This window comes from Urocampus carinirostris, chromosome 1 (genome assembly GCF_059441175.1).
Source record: "Urocampus carinirostris isolate Australia breed hairy pipefish chromosome 1, RoL_Ucar_1.0, whole genome shotgun sequence".
In the NCBI taxonomy this organism is placed as follows: Eukaryota; Metazoa; Chordata; class Actinopteri; order Syngnathiformes; family Syngnathidae; genus Urocampus; species Urocampus carinirostris.
In genome coordinates, this window is record NC_142349.1 from 41,418,618 (window position 1) to 41,439,780 (window position 21,163).

General features: G+C 37.5%; 2 protein-coding genes across 7 annotated transcripts in view; one reads left to right on the plus strand and one right to left on the minus strand.

Moving 5' to 3' along the window:
• The window catches only part of lmtk2 (lemur tail kinase 2), a 38,313-nt gene extending 27,925 nt beyond the window's left edge, over nt 1-10,388 (minus strand). The window contains exon 1 of the mRNA XM_088339297.1: nt 9,892-10,388. Within this exon, the coding sequence (XP_088195423.1) occupies nt 9,892-9,991 (100 nt within the window). The 5' untranslated portion in view covers nt 9,992-10,388. The remainder of the gene's footprint in view (nt 1-9,891) is intronic.
• Nucleotides 10,389-10,504: 116 nt separating this feature from the next.
• LOC148374668 (parvalbumin beta-like) lies at nt 10,505-20,520 on the plus strand. 6 transcript variants are annotated; one of them, XM_088339329.1, is made up of 10 exons: nt 10,505-10,892; nt 12,848-12,915; nt 13,767-13,869; nt 14,264-14,311; nt 15,039-15,170; nt 15,396-15,491; nt 17,889-17,953; nt 18,488-18,620; nt 19,328-19,437; nt 20,251-20,520. In XM_088339329.1, exons 6-10 carry the CDS (start codon nt 15,454-15,456, stop codon nt 20,274-20,276), a joined length of 372 nt encoding a protein of 123 aa, XP_088195455.1. In that variant the 5' UTR covers nt 10,505-10,892; nt 12,848-12,915; nt 13,767-13,869; nt 14,264-14,311; nt 15,039-15,170; nt 15,396-15,453; the 3' UTR covers nt 20,277-20,520. The 6 variants fall into 6 exon arrangements, with proteins under 6 accessions (XP_088195455.1, XP_088195442.1, XP_088195433.1 ...); XM_088339316.1 differs by lacking the exon at nt 14,264-14,311; XM_088339307.1 differs by lacking the exons at nt 12,848-12,915; nt 14,264-14,311.
• The last annotated feature ends 643 nt before the right edge of the window (nt 20,521-21,163 follow it).

Genomic DNA, 21,163 nt, shown 5'->3' on the forward strand with positions numbered 1-21,163 from the left:
ATACCCACTAAAAACGCACTGAATGAGTTAAAGACAGTTGTTTGGAGGTATTTTGCTACTTGCGAATTTGATGAACAAAAACTGCAGCGACATGCACTGAAAACTTTTCCGACAACATGTGCCAACCAAGACGAAAAACACGACAAAAGTATTCTACCATTTAAAACAGTATTGCCTGCTAAAATACGCTAAAGGAAAAACAATTCCGTCCCAAACGAGTGCTTGCGGACTTTTAACAAGCACCGGGCCAGTGACTAGCTAGCAAGGATCTACCAACGTATACCTTCAACCAGCTCCCCTCTGAGAAGGTATTCACTAGTTTAATGTTCCTCGTATTTATGAAATGCCGTGTAATAGTTCGTCACCATGCATCCTTGTGCTGACATTAAAGAATGGGTGAAGCGGCATCGGACTTTGTCAACTTTCACTCAGGAGGCATAAATTACACTTAAAATGTGAAAGGAAAAAAGGTCACAATTATCGCGAAAATTATCGATATCAACATACAAGAAATATTGTACTGTGACAAAAAAATTTGTCATATCGCTCAGGCATAATTCCTTCATTTGCTTATTTTACATGGAAACCAAAGTAGTGACTTTATTGATTGTGCATTGTCATTGTTAATTGGATGTTGTCTTTATATGGTGGCAGTTTTGTGGTTTACCAATTAAATTTATTGTGCCACAGTAGAATTACAAATTCAGAAGCAGATTCTTATTTTCTATACATTTTTTTTTGAATGTATAACCAACCACTAAATAGAGAGCATGAGCAAAGTGTTGGAATCTGACAACAAATGCAGTAGCTCCCTTGCATGAAAGTTACTCTAAAATAGCATTGCTGAACAAAACACCAATTGAATAGAGAACCTTGATTATGGCACACTCTGGTACCATGATGGACTGGAAGTTTACAATCGGGCATTACAACTTAAAACTTAAGCCTTGATAGTTAAGAGTTTGACACCTCGTTGTTTATGTTCAACTATTTAATCTGATCATGGTTAATATTTGGCTTACGTCTCCAAGATATTTTTTCCATTTAGATTTATCTTTATAAAAATACTTTCAGGAAAATTCAATTAAATAATAGAATACAAAATGAAATAAATTTGAACAAGTGTCGATATTTCACTTGTTAGTCCAAAAATCTAAAACCTATTTTTGTATCGCTGTCCTTTTCCAAAGGCATGCCGTGTCCTGTCAGCATGTCTATCTTGGCTGACCGTTTAAATATCACTGGACATGTTTTCTCTTTCTCACTCTTGATGTGATGAGTCTATAGCACAAATAATATTGCCTCAATCATTGTTGCGTCATATGTTCTTTTTGTCACTGTGTAGGATTTAGTTTTTACAGCAGTGTCAAATCAGTTCCAAAGGAGCAGAAGCACTGCGATTTTGAGCTCCTGCAATGAACAACTGTGTTTGTACTTTTGTCAATGTTGTACAAGTGTTATTAGACCAACATTGTAAGGACTATAAAAAGTAAAACTTGTTTCTCATCCTATAGTGTATGTTTGAAGGATATCTACTGAATCCCGAGTATTTGTGGAATTAAATAAATTTGTTGTCTTAAGTAAAGTTCCAACCATATAAAACATTTTTAAAATACTAATTGTTACAAACAACCAAAATAAAGCATGGGTTTAATAGTTTTGAGTTCAATATCCAAACACAGCCTTTTACTGTAAGCAGCTTAGGATCCACAACCCTACCAAAAGCATTTAACATTTCATTTCCATGTAATTGGATCACGAGATTGGATCAATCTTTAGGAGAAACAGAAATGGCGGTTTTGCAAAATCAGGAAAACTACACAATTGTCCTTATATGCTGATGAACTTTTGCTATATATTTCAAAAACCTTGCTTCCTTAAATTTTGAAGATATTAGATCGTTTCAAAGCAATATCTATATATAGAGTAAACTTGCATGAAAGTGAATAACTCCCCATTAACTTTGCTGCAGAGGGTGCTTCTCCTGCCATGTAGATAGTCTTTAAGAAAAAGTCTAAACTGATACCTTGGCATAGCTGTTCCAAGGTCCCCCGCAGAAGTGATTATGTCTGAACCTTCAACCATTACTAGAACAATACAAATCTGCCATTACTAGACTCAACAAATTTCATCTGTCCTTAGCAGGCAGAGCTAATCTTATAAAGATGATGGAACTACCCTGGCTCCATTATTTAAACTTGTCCATTTTCAGACAAAAGTTGTTTTTATCAAATTAAAAGTTAATTATTGCATTTTTGTGGTGTAATAAACAAACACAAGTTCTAGACCAACATTCAGGAGACGAACAAAGTGACAAGGACCAGCCAATCATTTCACGGGAATAGCGGGATGGCGGCTTACAGAGAGAAAGCGAAACTGGACTACAAGACTGTCAAAAAAGCGATAGAAAGAGTCAAAGGATAACACCCAGCATACCCACTAAAAGCGCACTGAATGAGTTAAAGACAGGAAAGGCCACTATATTCAGTTGTTTGGAGGTATTTTGCTACTTGCGAATTTGATAAACAAAAACTGCATTATTTGATGTACTATAATAGCCATATGTAATGTATTTTTATTGTGAATGAAACCCTGGTTGCACTGAATCCCGCGGTGTAAACAAATCAGGTTTTTTTTCATTTAACATCGGACTTCCCTGCCTATACTGTTTGCAAAGTAAGACGCACTTTAAACTTATTGTTTTTTTGGCTTTGGGATCCAACTACAGAGGAATACCTATACTTTGTGATGTGTTACTGAATAGGTGTTTGACAAATCTAGATTGTTTTTATTATTACCATTATTACTAAAAATAGTAATAATAACTCCTGAATAAAAAGTCAGAATAACCCCAAAATCACTGTGCTGACATATTTATTACACAGAAGGTTACCCTAGAAGTCACAAGTCTATATCTCAAACAGGGTCAATTTAAGCAGGGGAGTCAGATTTTGGCAGGTAACATCCCTGCCAAAACCACCCCCCCCCCCTCCCCTGCTAACTCCGGAATAAAAAGTCCTATTGTGTGTGTGTTTCAAGTTTTGATAGTTTCTGAAATAAGACTTTATTGATGAATGGTATGGTAGCTGTCCATATTGTAGTTCATTGATGATAAAGAATGGTTGAAGTCATGGATGTCTACAGGCCTTTCCGCATGTTGCTTACATTCATTTTTTTTATTTGTTGATGATCAAGAATAGTGGAAGATAAAATTGGTCAGTTATACGATTTCAATGTATATATCCATGTTGTATATTTGGACTGGTGTAAAATTACAGCTCTGTTGGATAAAAAAAAAAAATATTGTGCGAGTCATTAATCTTGGTGTGGCACACTGATTTACAAGGAAATTTAAAAGTGGCAGTCCACAACAAAAAGGTTGATGACCCCTGCTCTATATGTTCTTATCTCAATAGAAAACACCAAACAATCACAAGCTTCATGATGAGAAAGAGACATGTACGCCACAGCAAGCAGCTGTCATCACTGAGATCCTCATCGACCTGCTCACATTCGTGCATTGCTATGCATAGTTTTCAATGAAGGAAGTGTGAGTGAGTTAGTGAGCAAAGGTGATAGTGGTTACTTTTTGCATGTTCATGTTGAAAATCATCTTCCTGGAGTTTTCTTGTTCCAAAATCTTATGTCCCTTAAAATAATAAAAATGCCTTTTATTTGCATTTTAAAAAACGCTATCTTATACATTTGCAGGTGTATACCATTGATTTGTATATATTTTTGTTTGACAAACACTCGGGATGTTAATGTTGATACATGTCACTGGGTTTTTAGATTTTCAATGATTTGTTGTTCCAAAATGTCATGTCCCTTAAACAACATGTCCTTTTTTTTGCACTTTATTTAAAAAAAAAAGTAACATTTGCAGGTGTATAGCATACAATTGTATGTATTTCTTCTGTTATTTGACAAACACTGGCTTTTTTATTGTTTAATAATTTAGAATATTCTGTTGTGTGCACCATTTTCTTATTTGTCTATAAAATTTAAATATTAGAATTAGGAAGAAGAAATTAATAATGTGTTTTTTTTTTTAACGGATTTGTTGATTAATCTAAAAAAATAAATAACCATTGTATAATTGATTATCATAAAAATCATTAGTTGTAGGCATAAACGGTGTATTTGGAAAAGTCAGCCAATCTACATGTGTCCCTTATTGCTATGCAACTACCGGAGGAATGGAACTGCGCGTGTATGACGCGTTTGAAATGCCACTGTCCTTTTGTGAAAAGCCAGAGAGTAACTTATCTGCTCCTTCTTGCTTTTTTCGTTGTAAAATTGCATTTCTTCTTATAATTTTGCCCATGTTGTTTTCACAATAAATGGAAGAAAAACTAAACACATACTTGGCTGTGGTCTGTATATAGTTTAACAAAGTTTAACATCGACCTAGTCTGAGATCCTGATCACTATAAAGCAGCTTTTGTTTCCTTAAATGCAACCAGTTGTGCTGTCTGCAGCTGAAAAGCACCCTCACAACATGGTGCTCCAGTCATCATGTGTCACTGTAGGGATTTTATTAGGCCGTTAATGAATTTCTTCCATTTGAGGTCTGTGGTGTTAGCAACCTTAAGTGCTGAAAATATTCTTTAGCAACCATGGCCAGATCTGTGCTTTCCAAAATTCTGTCTTTTAATAATTAGGCAATTCCTTTGACTTCATGACTGTCATTTGCTCTGGTATGCAATGTGAGCTATATGATCTTATTTGGACAGGTGTGTGTCTTTCCTTACCAAGCCCTTTCAGTTTAATTAGATAAAGCTGAACTCCAATAAAAGATATCAAGGAGGAACGGAAAAAAATGGACGGGATGTGAAATAAATAAGTAGCTGCAAAGAGTCGGAATACTTATGACCATTGTTCTTTTTTTAATAAATTTGCACATGTCAATGTTTTTTTTCCATCAAGATTGAGTAAGAGCGTACAAAAGTGAGAAATAAGGTTGTTGTTTTTTTTTTTATCACGGCAAGTTGCTGCAATGACATAGTAAGTGAAACACGACAAGGGATCTGAACACTTTGCCCACTTTAACTTCTCTCAACCTGTTCTGTTTAAAGCATTGAATGCAACCCGGAGACTGACAATGTCACACAAAATCTAATTGTTTCATTTGACAGGTCAGGTTGTGTACAATGTTAAAGATAGACAAATATTCTATAAAAAATGTATTGATAGACCAGGTATCATGAAGGGAAGACAAGGCCAATGTTCAACCTGACTAGCAGACTAGAAGTGTCACTGTCACCTGATTGAAACATGAGATAAGACATTGAACTATCATCCTTGTATAAAAGAGAACAATAGAAAACAAGGCACCTTAACGCCTTGATATGTTGTCTAGGTAAGTCAATGTGGGTGATGTTTTCATATTTCAGCATTTATGATGCTGAAAAATGTATTTAGCGAATTATCACCTAGGACAATAGCAACAACAGCTATATCAACAAATCATTTTAGATGAATCTAGAATAGTTTTGTGCATTGTAACACCTGTTTTACGAAACAATTTTAAGACTGGGCAAAATACATTTTGGAATGTATTTTTTAGAAATATTCAGTACAGCATATAATAAAAATTGTCCAATGTTAGCAATAAATCAGTAAAGTTACCGTGTGGGTGACTAAGGTTTTATAAAATGCTTCAAAGGCGGTGCTGCCGCGAGCGGCAGCCTTTCCGGCAGCTCCAGGTTATCGTGATTTAATGTTTTTATTGACTGCGTCTATCTTCGGTGTTTTTCGTCCAGTTTAACAACTACACTTTGGATTACTAGCTATCCTATCGCTATGGGTTTTAACGCACAAAGATGCGTTTATTCGAGGAAATAACTCCTTGCCCTGAAGAATTCTCGTTTTATGAAAACATGGCGCACGTCTAGCATCCCGGACGCTAACGTGGAGCCACCCGGACCGGAGCTATCCGGCTTCAGCGCTGTTAGGCAGAGACAAGAAAGCCTGCGGGAAGCGGAGAGGAGGTGGACTCACTAACACGAGGTGGTGTATCCCTGGGCACAAAGATTTCCATCTGCCGCAAGGACGTCGAACTTTTGGACTAGCGTGTGACGTCACTCCGCTGTGACTAAACTACAACGAATCACCCCGAGGGCATCCTGTTAATCTGTTAATAAACAACAAAGGAGACTGCTGGAAGAGGGAATTTGCCTACGGGGATGAATAAAGTATCTATCCATCTATCTAGTGAAATGTATAGATAAGCATAAATTATTTAATGAGAGTCAATATGGTTTTAGGGCCAACAGATCAACAACAATGTCAGTTATTGATGCGGTAGAAGAAATTACCAATAGCATAGAAAAGAACCGATAAGCAGCTGGGATGTTTATTCATTTTTAAAAAAGCATTTGATCCTATTAATCATAAGTAACTTAAAAAAAACTGGAACGATATGGCAAGGGGGGAGTGGCCTTAGGGTGGACTGAAATTTGACTGGGAGGCAACATTATGTAAAAATGGAAGTGTTGACTTCTGGATACTTGGACATTTGTTGTGGAGTAGCACAGGGTTCTGCCCTGGGTCCAAAACTTTTCAATTTATATGTTAACGATATATTGAATGTAATTATTAAAATTAGTCATATTTGCAGATGACACTGACATGTTCTAGTCCAACGATAATGATATTGATTTAGTAACAACTATCGATAGTGAATTAATTACCCAAAGAACATGTATATGAATAAGTTATCTTTAAATTCAAATAAAACTAAAGTGATATTCTTCAGTAATCACACGGCAAATCTAGACCTGGCAGTGAAAATGGATGGCATTGCCATTAACATTGTATCCGAAATTAAATTTTTGGAGTTACAATAGACAGTAAATTAAATTGGAAAACCCACATCAGACACATACAAAGTAAGGTATCAAAAAGTATTTCAATTATTAATAAAGCCAAATTCTTTTTAAATTATAATGCGCTGTATTATATTGTTCTTTAAGTTTTTCCATACATAACATACTGTGCAGAGGTTTGGGGCAATAATTACAAAAGTTCACTCAATCCCCTTTTTGTACTCAAAAAACAAGCTATAAGAATTATACACCAGGCAGGACATGTGGTTTTTTTTCGATTTGTTTTTTTGTTTGTCGTTTTTTTGTTTTGTTTTGTCATGTTCGAAATAAAAGTTTCATTCATTCATTCAATGTCATAAAATACATCTAAAATTCATATCAACATTTTAAATGCACAGTCCTATGACTGAGCAATCACTCCTGGTAATAATTGACCAAAGATTATAAACTTGGAATGTGTGTCGCGGTAACACATTGGCAGCTTCATTATGAAATATTCACTGCTGCATTTAGTTACGTATTATGTATGTAAAAAGACAAAGCATAATATCAATCGATGTATTTTATTAGGTTAAAAAAATTAGAAGGAAACACTGTGGTTTGGTCATACACATAAGTGAGTTGTGTATGTAAACAAGGGATTGAATGTCATGAGAAATGTATGGCTGTGACTTTTTTGTACATGAAGTGAGCTATGCTACTGTAGTCTAAAGCAGTGTTTCTCAACCTTTTTTGAGCCGAGGCACACTTTTTTTCGTCAAATAAAAAACCTTGAGGTACACTGTCGAAAATGTTAAGATATCAAATCAATTTTTTTTCATTTAAAACCTTAAATAATCATGTCGCCTGAATTGACAGTCTATCATTTTTATCATTGTTTGTGGTCACAGTGGATCTGGAGGTAATACAGGATATTTATTTTTGTTAATAATTTTACAGTAATTTAGGATTTCACTATACCAATCACTTTTACAAGTTTTACTACATATTTTCTTCTATCTGCCAATACAATGACATTATTTTGCTACATTAACTTTTCTGTTTGTTTGTTTTTTTAAATAAGAAATTATCAATCGAAATGAGTAAAATTAAAAGCAATACGTTTATACTGATTAATTATATTATTTCTATTGAAGTACAGTCTTGAACAGCTTCATCAAACAAAATAAGTTATTAATAATATTTTTCTGTCTACCTCATAATTAATATATAAAAAGGGAAAAAGAATAGCAAACTGCTGCCGGGTAGATGAATGCTAAAAGGTTTTTGGCTGACCACTGGAATAAAGGAAAATATACTGAACAATGGCATACTTTTTTTATGGAAAGATAATATTGGGAAATTTCCCGCGGCACACTAGACAAGGTCTCCCGGCGCACTAGTGTGCCCTGGCGCACTGGTTGAAAAACACTGGTCTAAAGTACTGGATGTGACAATGAAAAAGAAAAGAAACAGGATACAATATTGGATAAAAACCTTGTTTCACAAAATTGTGAAAAAACTGCCTAAATGTTACAAGGCATGACACTATGTCACTGGTTACACGCGTACAACCAGGCAGGACAGGATTTGGTTGCATCCAGTATTGGATACGCCAAGTGTATTTTACGGTTGTAGAGTTGATATAAATAATATTGATTTATATGTCATGACGCATTTATCATACTGTATTCTGTTAGTCAATTGTTCAAGAGAATCTGTGGCTCCAATGCATGCATATTTATTTCCAAAACTAAAGATACAAAAGTTGTGAAGATTGTAATCCAAACATGTTTGAGCTTATAGGTATCTCACGGCTCACGAACCCCTTAATCGTCAAAGTTGTTGGGGCGCCACTTCCTGTGGTGTGTCATGGTCAACTAGAGCCTGGCGGTGCCCATTCCTTTTCAGGCTGTTTTTTGGTGAGGAGTTTGTTCCCCCACATAAAACTGGTTACCAATAGCAAGAGATACCTCCTGATCAGACTCGGATATATGGTTGGTTGGATCCCTAAACCACTGGGGTTTTAGGGGCACGATTTCCAGTGGTGTGTCTTGGGCAAGTACAGCCAGGTGGTGCCCATCCCTTCCAGGCCAAACATGACAATTGATTAGTTGGAAATAACAAGTGTTCATTGCATGGGTGAGCACTTATTATTCTCAAGGCCATAGAACATATGGCTTGCAAACCAGGCATTTTACTTTGGGATTAAATTCTCTCTTTAGGTGCAACACCTTATTTGTATCACTAGTGGCAGGAGCACTGTAGCACTTATCTACCTTTAAGGCTGGTAAAAAGAAATGTCATTCAATTGGTTTCCCGTGTCTCTTTGCATCAGAATACAGATGTGAGTGTGACGTGTGCCTTTTATTATTTTCTTGATATGTTTGCAAGTTTATGGTGTACGGTAGTTATGAAAAAATATCCAATGACTGATGATGCGCATAAGAAATTTTAAGACAAATAGAAGTTGAAGATTCACATCTATAAAACGGATGACTAAAAATGGAGGACTAATAATAACCACTCAAGTCCCAAAGTTAGAACTGTGACCACGTCTCATAGCTGAAGGTATATTCATCCATATCCTTCTCATTTGCATTATTTTGTTACACTTCGTTATGAAAGAACTACTATCACACCTTGTTTTGAAACCATTACCCACAACAAAAATGAGAGTCAAAAATGACCAATAACAATCTTGAGTAACTGTGGGAGGGGGACAAATTATAAGAGGGATAATTGATTATATGGGACGCCGGTTCTCACGTTATTATTTCATATATTTTCAAAATGCAACACAAATCTCACACGCGCAGTCAGATAAAAGGCACGAAGGATACTTTTTTTGTTTGGAGATCAAGTTTGGCAGCTCTATTAAATTTTGTTTTGAGATAGCGTGCCTCTCACTGAAAAACTAAATATTTGACTTTCATGGCTCTTTCAGTCAAAGGTTCGCAACCCTTGTCATATAACCTAGACTGGATTTGACGTGCCCCAAAGCCTGAAATATTACTGAACAGTCCAGATAACAGGAAATAGCAGTGACTTCTACCTTTTTCCAATTCCCCAAAGGCCTTACCTCTTCTGTGGTCGTACTCAAGAGGAGCTCCTTCAGCCGGCCAGCATGCCCATAGCAGGAAGGCGTTGAGCAGCATAACATAACAGTGGCAGCCCTTCATTCTTCCAGCTTAGTTTCGATACAAACCGCTAGATGGTCGGAAAAGGTCCTTGACATAAATTGAGACCCAGATATAACAAAATGTCCCGTTTCAGTCATTGGTTAACAAAAGGACGTTGTTGTAGGTGGCACACGCAAGCATTCTGTCGCTCTTTAGCCACTTTGCCTCGGCTAGCATGTCAATGGTAACAGTCTTAGCTAACGAAGACAAGCGCGGCTATAAAATCCCCTTTGTCTGTGTCCTTTCGGACAAAATGTGCAAACAGGCTCGTCGTTTTATCATATTTAATGAATACGGCTTGGCGTTATTCGAGTGAACGCTGAGCGGTAGGCTTAAATCAAACCTGACTATCATGAAACTCATCCCTTCGGAGCGCCATATTTCTTTTTGACGTCACACATCACGAAATGGGCGAATACCGTTGCGTGATTGACGCGTCGTAACAGCCAATCATAGTCAAGTCAAGTCATGTTTATTTGTATGTCCTTCATCACAAGGAGTCTCAAAGGGCTGCACAGACCACAGATTATTGCAAACAGACTATTATGACATGTTAAAAAAAGCCGTCCCGTAACTTTGAAATTCGCTAACGCATCGGCCCGGTATTGCAGTACCTCCGGGAACGGTGCATTCGCAATGATCGCAGTAAGGCTTTGAGGCTGGGACCTTAGCTTGGCCTTTTGGCTGAGAGAAAGAGTCCCGGCTCCTAGGTTTTGCAGCGTATTATGAACTGACCGATAACGGATAATGGATAATGAATAAAGAAGACAGTACAATAACCCTTAACCCCCCCCCCCCCCACACACCCTCCCTGATCTAAAACTTAAATGAGGGCAAGGAAAAACTCAAAAACTTCAACGTGAGGAAAATGAAGAAACCTTGAGAAGGGACTGCACATGAGGTAATCCCCCTTCTAGGATGACAGTTGACCTATATGTGAAAAAAAATGCCCCCAAAAGTTGACTCAGTATTTTGGTTTTGCATTCCATTCCCCCAGGCCAGAACAATATTGAATATCAACAATATAATTTACAGGCAGTCCAGTAGGTTACCCTACATGTGAAAACTCCCTCCCCAAAAGATGAATTCACATTTTATGTTTTGCTGAATCAGCAGCTTTCCCTGAAAGATATTCTACTTTCTCAGGCCAGAACAAATTTGGTCAGGATTACAGTATTTTCCAAACAATCAGGTTTGTCACTCTAGAGGTAAATGACTTTGCAAAAAGTGAAATGCCACCCAAAAATGGTTTGCATCTAAACACTGGCTATGCATTAATGGTGCAGAGCCATTTTTGTTTGTCATAGAATCATAATATATTTGATGAAGGCTGAGGCAATTGAATAAGAGCCTCACCAGAAGTGGAAAATTTAAATGCAGGCACTAAAAATGTACTTTGGTACAAGTAAAAATAATATATATAAAATAATATATATGAGGGCAGCATGGCGGCGCAGTGGTTAGCGCTTGTGTGGCACAGTTCATGTCATGGGAACCTGTCGTGGGTTCAAATCCAGCTCCAGACTTCCTGTGCGGAGTTTGTATGTTCTCCCCGTGCTTGCGTGGGTTTCCTCCGGGCACTCCGGTTTCCTCCCACGTTCCAAAAACATGCATTTCAGGTGAATTGGTCGGTCCAAATTGTCCATAGGTGTGAATGAGCGAATGAGTTGTCTGTCCGTGTGTGCCCTGCGATTGGCTGGCAACCAGTTCAGGGTGTCCCCTGCCCACTGCCCGGAGATGGCTGGGATGGGCTCCAGCCCCCCGCGACCCTAATGAGGATAAGCGGTACGGCTAATGAGATGAGATGAGATAATATATATGAAAATAATTACTAATTAATTTCCTGTGCTCTAGTTAAGAAAATACATAAAAAATGATGTTCATTGTTCTCCGTGTTAAAAAAAGGGATATAAACAACTGTAACATTAGATGTATAAGCATTTCACACGTGTCTTTTGTGGAAACATATTATTGAGCCTGACATAATAATAAATAATAAATTAGATGTTCTTCAATGCAGCCTACAGCAGGGTCAAAGTCAGACGGATGGAAGGGCCAAATAAAAAAATAAGCTACAAGATGAGGGCTTAACACATCGAATGTTTAAATTTTTTTAAATGACACATATAGTCTGGTGAACCTGAAGAAACCTACTGTAAGGCTCACAAATATATTCCAGATTGATCAGATAAATAAACATTTTTTTGAGTCAGTCATTTTACATTTTCAACAGTCACCAAAGACAAATTGCCTTCATATAAAAATCCCCCTTACATAACGATTGAATGAAAGGAGACAGTATTATTCAGTATACATCAATATCCTATATTAAAGCAAATGTTGGTTAAAATCAATTTAAGAAAAAAATAATAGCGATTCTCTCTTATTCACTAAACTACAAAATAATATGCAAGGAGAAGTAACACACTGTGAAAACAAATGTACAAAGATTCCTGGTTGTCATGATGACTGATTTGGATCACCTGTGCCCGCTCGTTTGGCGCCAGCCGCTGCGGGCTACCTGATTGGTTCCCTGTCCTTTTTAAGCCTAGTCTTTTCACTCGGCTGTTGTCAGTCCATCAGCGAACCTCTGCTTCTACAAGGCAAGCATATCGACGCTGACTCCCGTCGGTCCCGCTTTTTGCACCCGTTTTCCACCCGTCCGTTCCTGATCTCCCCGTTTGTCTGAATGTTTGATTAAATGTATAACCCTGCCCTATTTTACAAGCTGGCTTCTGGATTTTGGGCATTTACAATGGCACCCCAAACTCAAAATACATTTATTAGACACAGATCATTAGTTAGTAGTATAGTTATGCTATGAGATCATCAGGACTGGTCCAAATTATTCTCCAGGGCACTGTTCATTGGAACAGGTGGAGAGGAAGACAGAAAAAGAACTCGACCGACAACGTTCAGGAATGGTAAGGTGCCAACTTGGCCATGACCTTAACTTAGGCCAGTGACCGTCAGCGGTGGGGAAAGCTGACCCGAGTTGCGTTCTCAGTGGTGCCCCAACAACCTATGCAGTTAATAGAATAGAATAGGCCTTTATTGTCATTGTCACAACATGGGATATATTATAACAACGAAATTGGACGACTCCAGTTCCACATTTTACAGTGAGGATAATGAAACAAAGAGATAAAGGAACAAAGAACATGTTTTAACTGTCTTTGTTGTCTTTGTTGTAAATAGGCTCTGCTTCCTCCGGAGGGGGGGGTGATGAGGGGGGTGAGGGACAAACAGAAATGGTGGATCGAACTGGATGTTTGATCTTACAGTGCACACAGTCCAGTAATAGATCCGTGAACTGTGAAATTTCCCCACATTGTAATACATTTTCCGTAGTGTTCCTCTCAATCAAGATGATTTAGTGACCAAATTATGAAATACACAATTAAATAAAAAAATGAACTTTAAATGACTCACTTCAATGTTTTTCTTATTAAGCACGGCAACATAAACCACCATCACCCTTGTGCGATTGAAACTAGGAAAACACACTTGAAGTTTCTTGAGGCTTCATAAGTGCAACAATATGCTGATTCTTTATTTCAAATATATCATCAACAGAAATGTGAACAACTGTACTGTCAATTATTTATCCCTGCTTTAATCATTGTTATAACTAATCATGTGCTCTGATTAACTGATGAAGGAGGTAGAGCAGGATGATGAGGAGGATCAGGAGGAGTAAGATACCTGCTGTGGTGATTTTGGGAAACACTACATTGGTTTGATGACAGATGCGTCTGTTGCTCTTTACTCAAAGCATCACGGACAAGCAACCGAGTGTTGGTGGCTTTGAGGCATAAGGATCCAAACGGATATACAGAGTGACAAATCAAAAGCAAAAGAAGCTTTGCCACAGTACGGTAAGTGCCTTGTTTATTTTTTTTAATTTATAACAGTGTGGCATAATGAACATGCAGCACACCAGAATTATGAGCAATTAAATGGCCAAGTGTGATCAATAAAATGGAATTTGTTCAATGGTCATACATACCTAAGGCCACAGTAGTTTTACAGAAGAAAAACCACAACATTACAATAAAACGGATTTTTGCAGTGAGTAATAAAGAAATGTAAATTCTATTAAGTAAAATTGATCAGACAAATAATTCATTGATGCTTTAAATAAATATGACAAACACTGTATTTGATAGAATATTTTTAAGTAATATAATGGATCAAATTGGCTCCACTTAATCTTGCGTGCACGTGCGTGACTTCCTCGGTCAACAAAAAACGAGATCATGGCTTTGGCAGGGATGCTGAGAGATGAGGTCGTGCATGCTGCAGTGCAAGAGTGTCAAGGTGAGTCAAGCCATGGGATACAAAAACTCACACACTTTTCAGGATTGTAGCATTCATACATTTAATTTAAAAGATGAACAGACACAAATGTAAACTAAACTGTATTTATACATATATACTGTACATAAAAACTTTGGGTTCATGATGATGTATGTATTGTAATATTGCATTCTACATCTGGTTGAGTACACCTATTTTGATCATTTATCATTATTATTATTATTTTGATAATGATTATTTATCACCGGGTATCACGGTTGTATTACAGCTTGGTTGCTGTGATAAAAATCTGTGTGTCGGAGGTCAAAAGTGATGCTTCAGGCAAACTATCTAACTTTGGCAATTTAGCTGGAGGCAATCTTAGACATTTAAACATCTTGCTAGCCCTACATTGTTTTTACTCTAAATTGTGAAAATGTTTGTAATTATAGATTAGGAGCACAATAGGAGTACTGTTCAATTGATTTATAATTTAATTAAACTAAGGTATTTTCTTAATGTTTTAATTTCTATATTGCTCCCTAACCTAATCATAGTGTCTTGATCTGTGAAGTACTTTTAATATCTACATTTTTTTTTTTAAATGTGCAAAGTCATTTGTTGTGTTTCCTTGGTATCAATACACAACTTTTATGGTATTGGACAATATAAACTTATTGTTGGCAGGATAGAGGAATGTAGTCATTTCCTTCTCTAGTCAAATCATCTTTATTTCTTTTTTAACCAGCTCCGGGGACTTTTAACCACAAAACATTCTTCTCTCAAGTGGGATTTGCCAAATTATCTGAAGCAATTTGGAAAAGGTGTTCACAGTCCTGGACCAAGATAGGAGTGGATTCATTGAAGAAGAGGAACCAAAGTATGTGTGTGCATGTTTCACGTGTAGGTGCGAGTGGCTTAAAGGTTTAAAACAGCTTGGAGGGAGCCTCATTTAAAGGCTACAGACAGAAGTCATTTATAGATTGCTATAACTACTAATTAATGTGCAAGCGCTGACTTAAGGCATTAACCTCAACCTACATCAGAAAATTACAAATGGCAACAATACCAATTAAATCAATACATCATTTGGTTTTTCCTTCAGACTATTCCTTCAGAATTTCTCTCCAGAAGCAAGGGAGCTGACATTGGCTGAAACTAAGATGTTGATTGCAGCAGGTCACAGAGATGGCGATCGAAGGTATGTGATGATAAAACTTTGACAAAACAGTTGAAAAATGTTTTATTTTTGTCCAGAATTCCACAGTTTCCATGAACTGTTTTCCAAATGTGATTAAAATCGGCCATTACTTACCGCCTATAAATTTCTATACAACACTAGTCAGTGCAAATCCATGAGAGTTTTCAAATGCGGAATGCATGTCCTGATTTTTTAACTGTAGTGAAACACTACCATAAACAATAAGACATTCAATTCACAATTATATAACAATCTAATCCCCGTACCGGTCATCAGTATATGAACGTTATAAATCAATGTGGAGCGGGTGCTAGAGGGAACTATCCACTATCTAGTGCTGAAATACAAAACACAGTAAATGTCGTTTTTGTTGCTATGGTTTATTTGCACAAACATATAGGTTGAGGACTGTTCCTTAGTGCTCTTTTTTCTTTCCAAATTTTGTGATCTCCTGAAATAAATACGACTTCCTTCACGGACCACGACTGTATTTTCCCTGTGATCAATAAAAGTCCCAAAGTTTCAGTTTTTTTTAATTTAGGCAAAGAGCAGAATGCCCAGATACTCTTGAACCTTATGCCTACACCTGGTGCTCTCCTGTGGACTCTACGACAATCAATAAATATATGATTTAAAACAATTGCATTCTTCTTTAATTACTTCAGAATAGACATTAAATAAAAGACCTAAAAACAAATCAGCCTACAGACTTTATTTATCCCTGGAAAGTAATGTTGTGGTTTTTTTTTTCCCCCAACTCATTTGTTATGTTTGGGGGTGGATGATGGACCCAAGTGGGGGAGGCAGGGGTGCTCAAACAATGGATTGCAGTGAATAACAAAACTAGGACCAAAGTAACAACTAAAGGAAGATGCACAAAGCAAATGGCATGTCCAAACAAAAATCAAACCTGACAAAGTCCAAATCTGAAATATTGACTCCAACTAGAAATGTAAAACGCAGGGAACAGAGTAACAGACATAACCAGAAACAAAAAAATGGTGTGGAGGTGGGAATGATACTGAGGATGACACAAGATCTCAAAAAGACCCGACAATGTTTGCTGGTCAAAAATTTTCCATTAAAGAGTTCAGGCCTATTGGGCACAAGGGTCTGATAATTGGACACACCTTTGCCCACTTCAAACACTGGTTGGGGCCCTCTGGTGGCAGGAGGTTTGTCATACACCATTACCATATTTACTGTTTGTTTGATTCATTAGAAGTATAGAAATAAAAAGTGTAATCTGAAATTGTTTTCAGATGTAACATGAGGTTTGTTTTGGGAAGATGGACCATTGCACATCGAGCCCCACCAACACACCCCTTTGCTAAATGCATGACAATTCAGTTTCCGACAAACAATGTTGTATGTTCAGTAAAAGTAAATATTACCTATTAAAAAGACAGGCGACTTTTACATGTATATGAACATCACTGAATAACACAAAGTTGACTTGGGCCTTTCGCCCATTCACTCGTTCCGTAGCCCGATATAAAAGTGTCAATAAGCATGCATCTGTAATATGAAGATGGAAGTCATTATCACCGCGATCAACACATCCTGAGGGCTGTCATTTCCAACACAGAGAGGCATGCTGATTGGTTACAAGCAGGAAGGCACTGCGCACGCACATTTCTTTGATTGCACGTTGCGCTTATGATGCATGAATAATATCTTATACTTTGGCTAAAATCATTAATGTTTGCACTTTGTCCGAAGAAGTCAGCAGGCGTTGCTGACCTTCCTCGGGCCATCCGCGTTTGCTTATGCTAGTGCGCCCATGCAAGCATCCCTCACTTAATGCCCTAAAATAGACTGGACTAGTAGACACATTTTTTCAAGGACCATCATATCTTGGCACCTGATACCCACTTAGACCACAAAGTCCTGTAATTGGTGTTGCTGGAAGATATATAAGGAAGATGCAATGCACTGTTCAAAATACGACTTGGGTATTCTCACTCGCCTTGACGCAGCCAAAGGTGAGTACACACTGTCACAAAAATCTCCCAAAACAGAGACCCTAGTTACAGGCACTTTATCTTTCCTGCATGGAATGGATTTGGGAGGTGAATACCAACTAGCTCGGATCACACAACTTCAGGGGACATGTGGATGATGCAAATGGATAGTTTTATCCACTGAATTGCTTTGCACTATTTTGTCTTTTGGGCACTGGCGAGATGGAGCCTTTTGGAAAAGTCTACTTGATAATCATGTCATGCTCACTATTTGTTGCATTTACACTGAAAATTGCAATTTATTTTTGGGTAATTTGAGTTTTATGAGTCAACAAGAAAATACAGCAATCTGTTCACTTCAATCACCTATTACGTTTTTTAAAAATGGGATTTTGACATTTCATGATTGTTTTCTCTATTTCTTGTATATAAGAAAAATGGCCTTTGCTGGTGTTCTCAACGAAGGAGAAGTGAAAGCAGCTCTGGATGGCTGTGCAGGTAATCTCTTTTTGTCTATTAAGATTTTGTGTGGGAGGCTATCCTACAAATGTGTTGCTCTTGTTAGTATTTCAAAGATGAATGTTTATTGCTGCATCTTTTCTAATTGGAATCAGATGCTGTTTCATAATGTGATTCCCCATCCGGACAAGATTGGACATGGCACTCCAGGATAAATATGTAATAAAGACTTAAAAGAGAAACGCTAAAATTAATGTCTAAATAAATTGGCAGTCTGTCTGTCTTTCTCTCTGTCCGTCCCTCATCGGTCTGTCTGTTCATTTGTCCGTCTAACTGTCCGTCCCACCCTCAGACAAATGTAGCCAAAAAACAAAACCCACTTAATGAACAAATCACTTAAAAAATGGGTATGGCCGGTTGAAGCCAAAGGCTTGTAATAGCTTAACTTTCTTTAACCGGTGCATTACTCTTTCTAAATAGTTTTCTTTTCTTTCATGAATTTATCTCATCATTTCACATATTTGTTATATTAACCAGCTTGGATTGTTTTTCACTTCACTGCTTACTTTTCAGCTGCCGACTCATTCGACTTTAAGGCTTTTTTTAAGGCGTGCGGTCTGGCCGACAAGTCTGAGGATGAAGTCAAGAGAGCCTTTAAGATCATCGATCAGGACAACAGCGGCTTTATTGAGGAAGATGAGCTAAAGTAAGATTTCCAAAAGCAAGCAAAGCATACACAAATATGGCATTAAATCTTAAGGCTGGTTAACAAGAAAAAATGTACTATACCCATTTTCTAAGCTTTCCAGGAACTAGGTGAGTAATGATCATAGCACACATAGGGAACACATAGTAAATGTAAGGGTGCTCTTGCTTTGTATTCTGACTATTATGACGTGACATAGGTCCCTGAACTTGTAGTTATTTTAGTCTTGATGTATTTTTTAGTAATTGTAACTACATTAAATATTAAGCCCTTGAATAGAGAATATTACATCACACTAACCATTGGTTTTGTTTGAATTTTTTACATAATTCATAACTGACAGTTAGTAATAAAAGAGCTCATAAAGACAGTTACAAAAGTATCTAAGATTCCATTAGTCCAGAAAGACTACTATAAGGGTTGCCTTCATCCAATCAGAGATGGCAAAACGTTTTTGATTAAAGCACCACCTATGTGAATACATATGATATTTTCTCCATTCATATCGTGGTTTATGGATCCCTTAACCGCAAGGGTCATCTGGGCAAACCTTTCAGTGGTGCGTCTTAGGCAAGCACAGCCTGGCAGCATCAACCAACACCCCATCTCCAGACTGTCCCATTCATATACTTTACTTTAAAACCTTTACAGAACATGAGTTAATCTATTCCAGGAAACACAACCTGCATTATTTTTGTGGATTGTAGGCTGTTTCTGCAAAACTTCTCTGCATCCGCCAGAGTGCTCACCGACAAGGAGACAAAAGCATTCCTTGCCGCAGGTGACACAGATGATGATGGCAAAATCGGAATTGAGGGTAATGTCACTTAAAATTTTGAAAAACACTTTAACAAAAATGAATTTGGTGTGAAACCCTGATTTTGAATGAAATACCAAGGTGAAACAATATTTATAAAACTATATATATATATATATATATATATATATATATATATATATATATATATATATATATATATATATATATATATAGTGTCTGAAACAACGCCTGGGGCGTGCATCTATTACATCGGGCGTACAACTTACAAAAACGTCTCTGCCTGGGTGGCCGACAACAAGTTGTTGGGAATCAAGCCAAAACCTCAGCCCCAAAAGAAATATTCAAAAGAAGCTGACAAAATTTATGACGCCACAAAACGTAAACATACATTAAGAGCATCGTGGGAAGAGAAGTTGACATGGCTTGTATCAGACGACGCAACTCAAACATTGCATGAATGAAGATTAGTAAATACTTATACATACTGATGGCAGATGGAAAACAGCGATGTCATATACATGCAATGAATGTTCTAAGTAGATTTATAATAAACTCAATATTATTCTGTTATATATTCTGATTATGTCTGTCCCTGTGTGCCCGGCGATTGGCTGGCAACCAGTTCTGGGTGTCCCCTGCCCACTGCCCGATGATTGCTGGGATGGGCTCCAGCACCCCCGCGACCCTACTGAGGATAAGCGGTGCAGCTAATGAGATGAGATATTCTGATTGTCAATCCTTAATACTTTGAAACAATGGGGTTTTTTTTTGCGATTAGTCGTCTTTTTGTGTTTATATATATAGTTTACCTTGGTATTGTCCTTAATGTCCGCTTGCGTTTGTCTCCAGAGTTTACCGCACTCGTCAAGACATAAATCCTGCCAACTGGCCATACTGACGAGGATCCTTTTGATTTCCTGGATATCTATGCAGGATAATCATCAACCTGAGGAACATTTTTATGGCTTAATTATGAGTCGCCCTTGGACAATTTTTCAACATTGGAGCACATCTTTGCACTGCTGCGGAAGATTGCTTTGAAACAAGTTGGACACCAGCTGCACTTTTTCGGCAGAGAGAAAACAAATTAGGAATAAATACTCGTAGTATAAAAATCTGTCTTGTGGCGTGTTTATGTGTGGACCGGTAGACAGTCAACACATGCAGACAGAGATGATGTCACCGGAATGGGCTCGGGAATTTGGCAAGGGGAGAACTCTGGCTGCACCTGCCAGACTTAATGAATTCAGGAGGTTACAGAGTAAGTGACCTTGCCAACACTTGTTTTTTGTTAATTGTGTTGTGTCAGCTAGATTTGGTTTGGCCACTTTAGAGATTTTCATTGGGGCTACTCAGTCATTTAAGCACTTCATTTAAAAAAAGAAAGTATTTTTAGGTCTTGCTGTGAGCTCTGCCGTTGAACATCGCCCACAAATAATCTTGGATTACATAGCCCCTGTCAAATTCAGGCTCTCTCAGGGCCTTGTTAGCGTAAGAAATAACAGCTGGTAAATGAGACTCCCAACATTGTAGAAGAGTGAAAAGTAAAAGAAAAATCAATGCCGTCAGCCCCAAAACTGTTGCGATAGATGGTCAATGGGTTTCTGTTCGTCTGTAACTTTGCATTTTCCCTCTCAACTGCAAATTGATCATCATTTACAAATTACCACTGGATTGTGTCTTACAAAATTGAAGCCCCACAGTTTGAACAAGGCTCTATAAAGCCAGAACCACCCTCCATGTTCAGGCATCAAACTATTCT

Bases quoted from the DNA above. Each gene is read 5' to 3' on its own strand.
- LOC148374668 (XM_088339329.1), top strand. From the start codon at position 15,454: ATGTTGATTGCAGCAGGTCACAGAGATGGCGATCGAAG. The intron at 15,492-17,888 runs GTATGTGATGAT...CTTGTATATAAG, and splicing joins CACAGAGATGGCGATCGAAG to AAAAATGGCCTTTGCTGGTG. The intron at 18,621-19,327 runs GTAAGATTTCCA...TGTGGATTGTAG, and splicing joins ATTGAGGAAGATGAGCTAAA to GCTGTTTCTGCAAAACTTCT.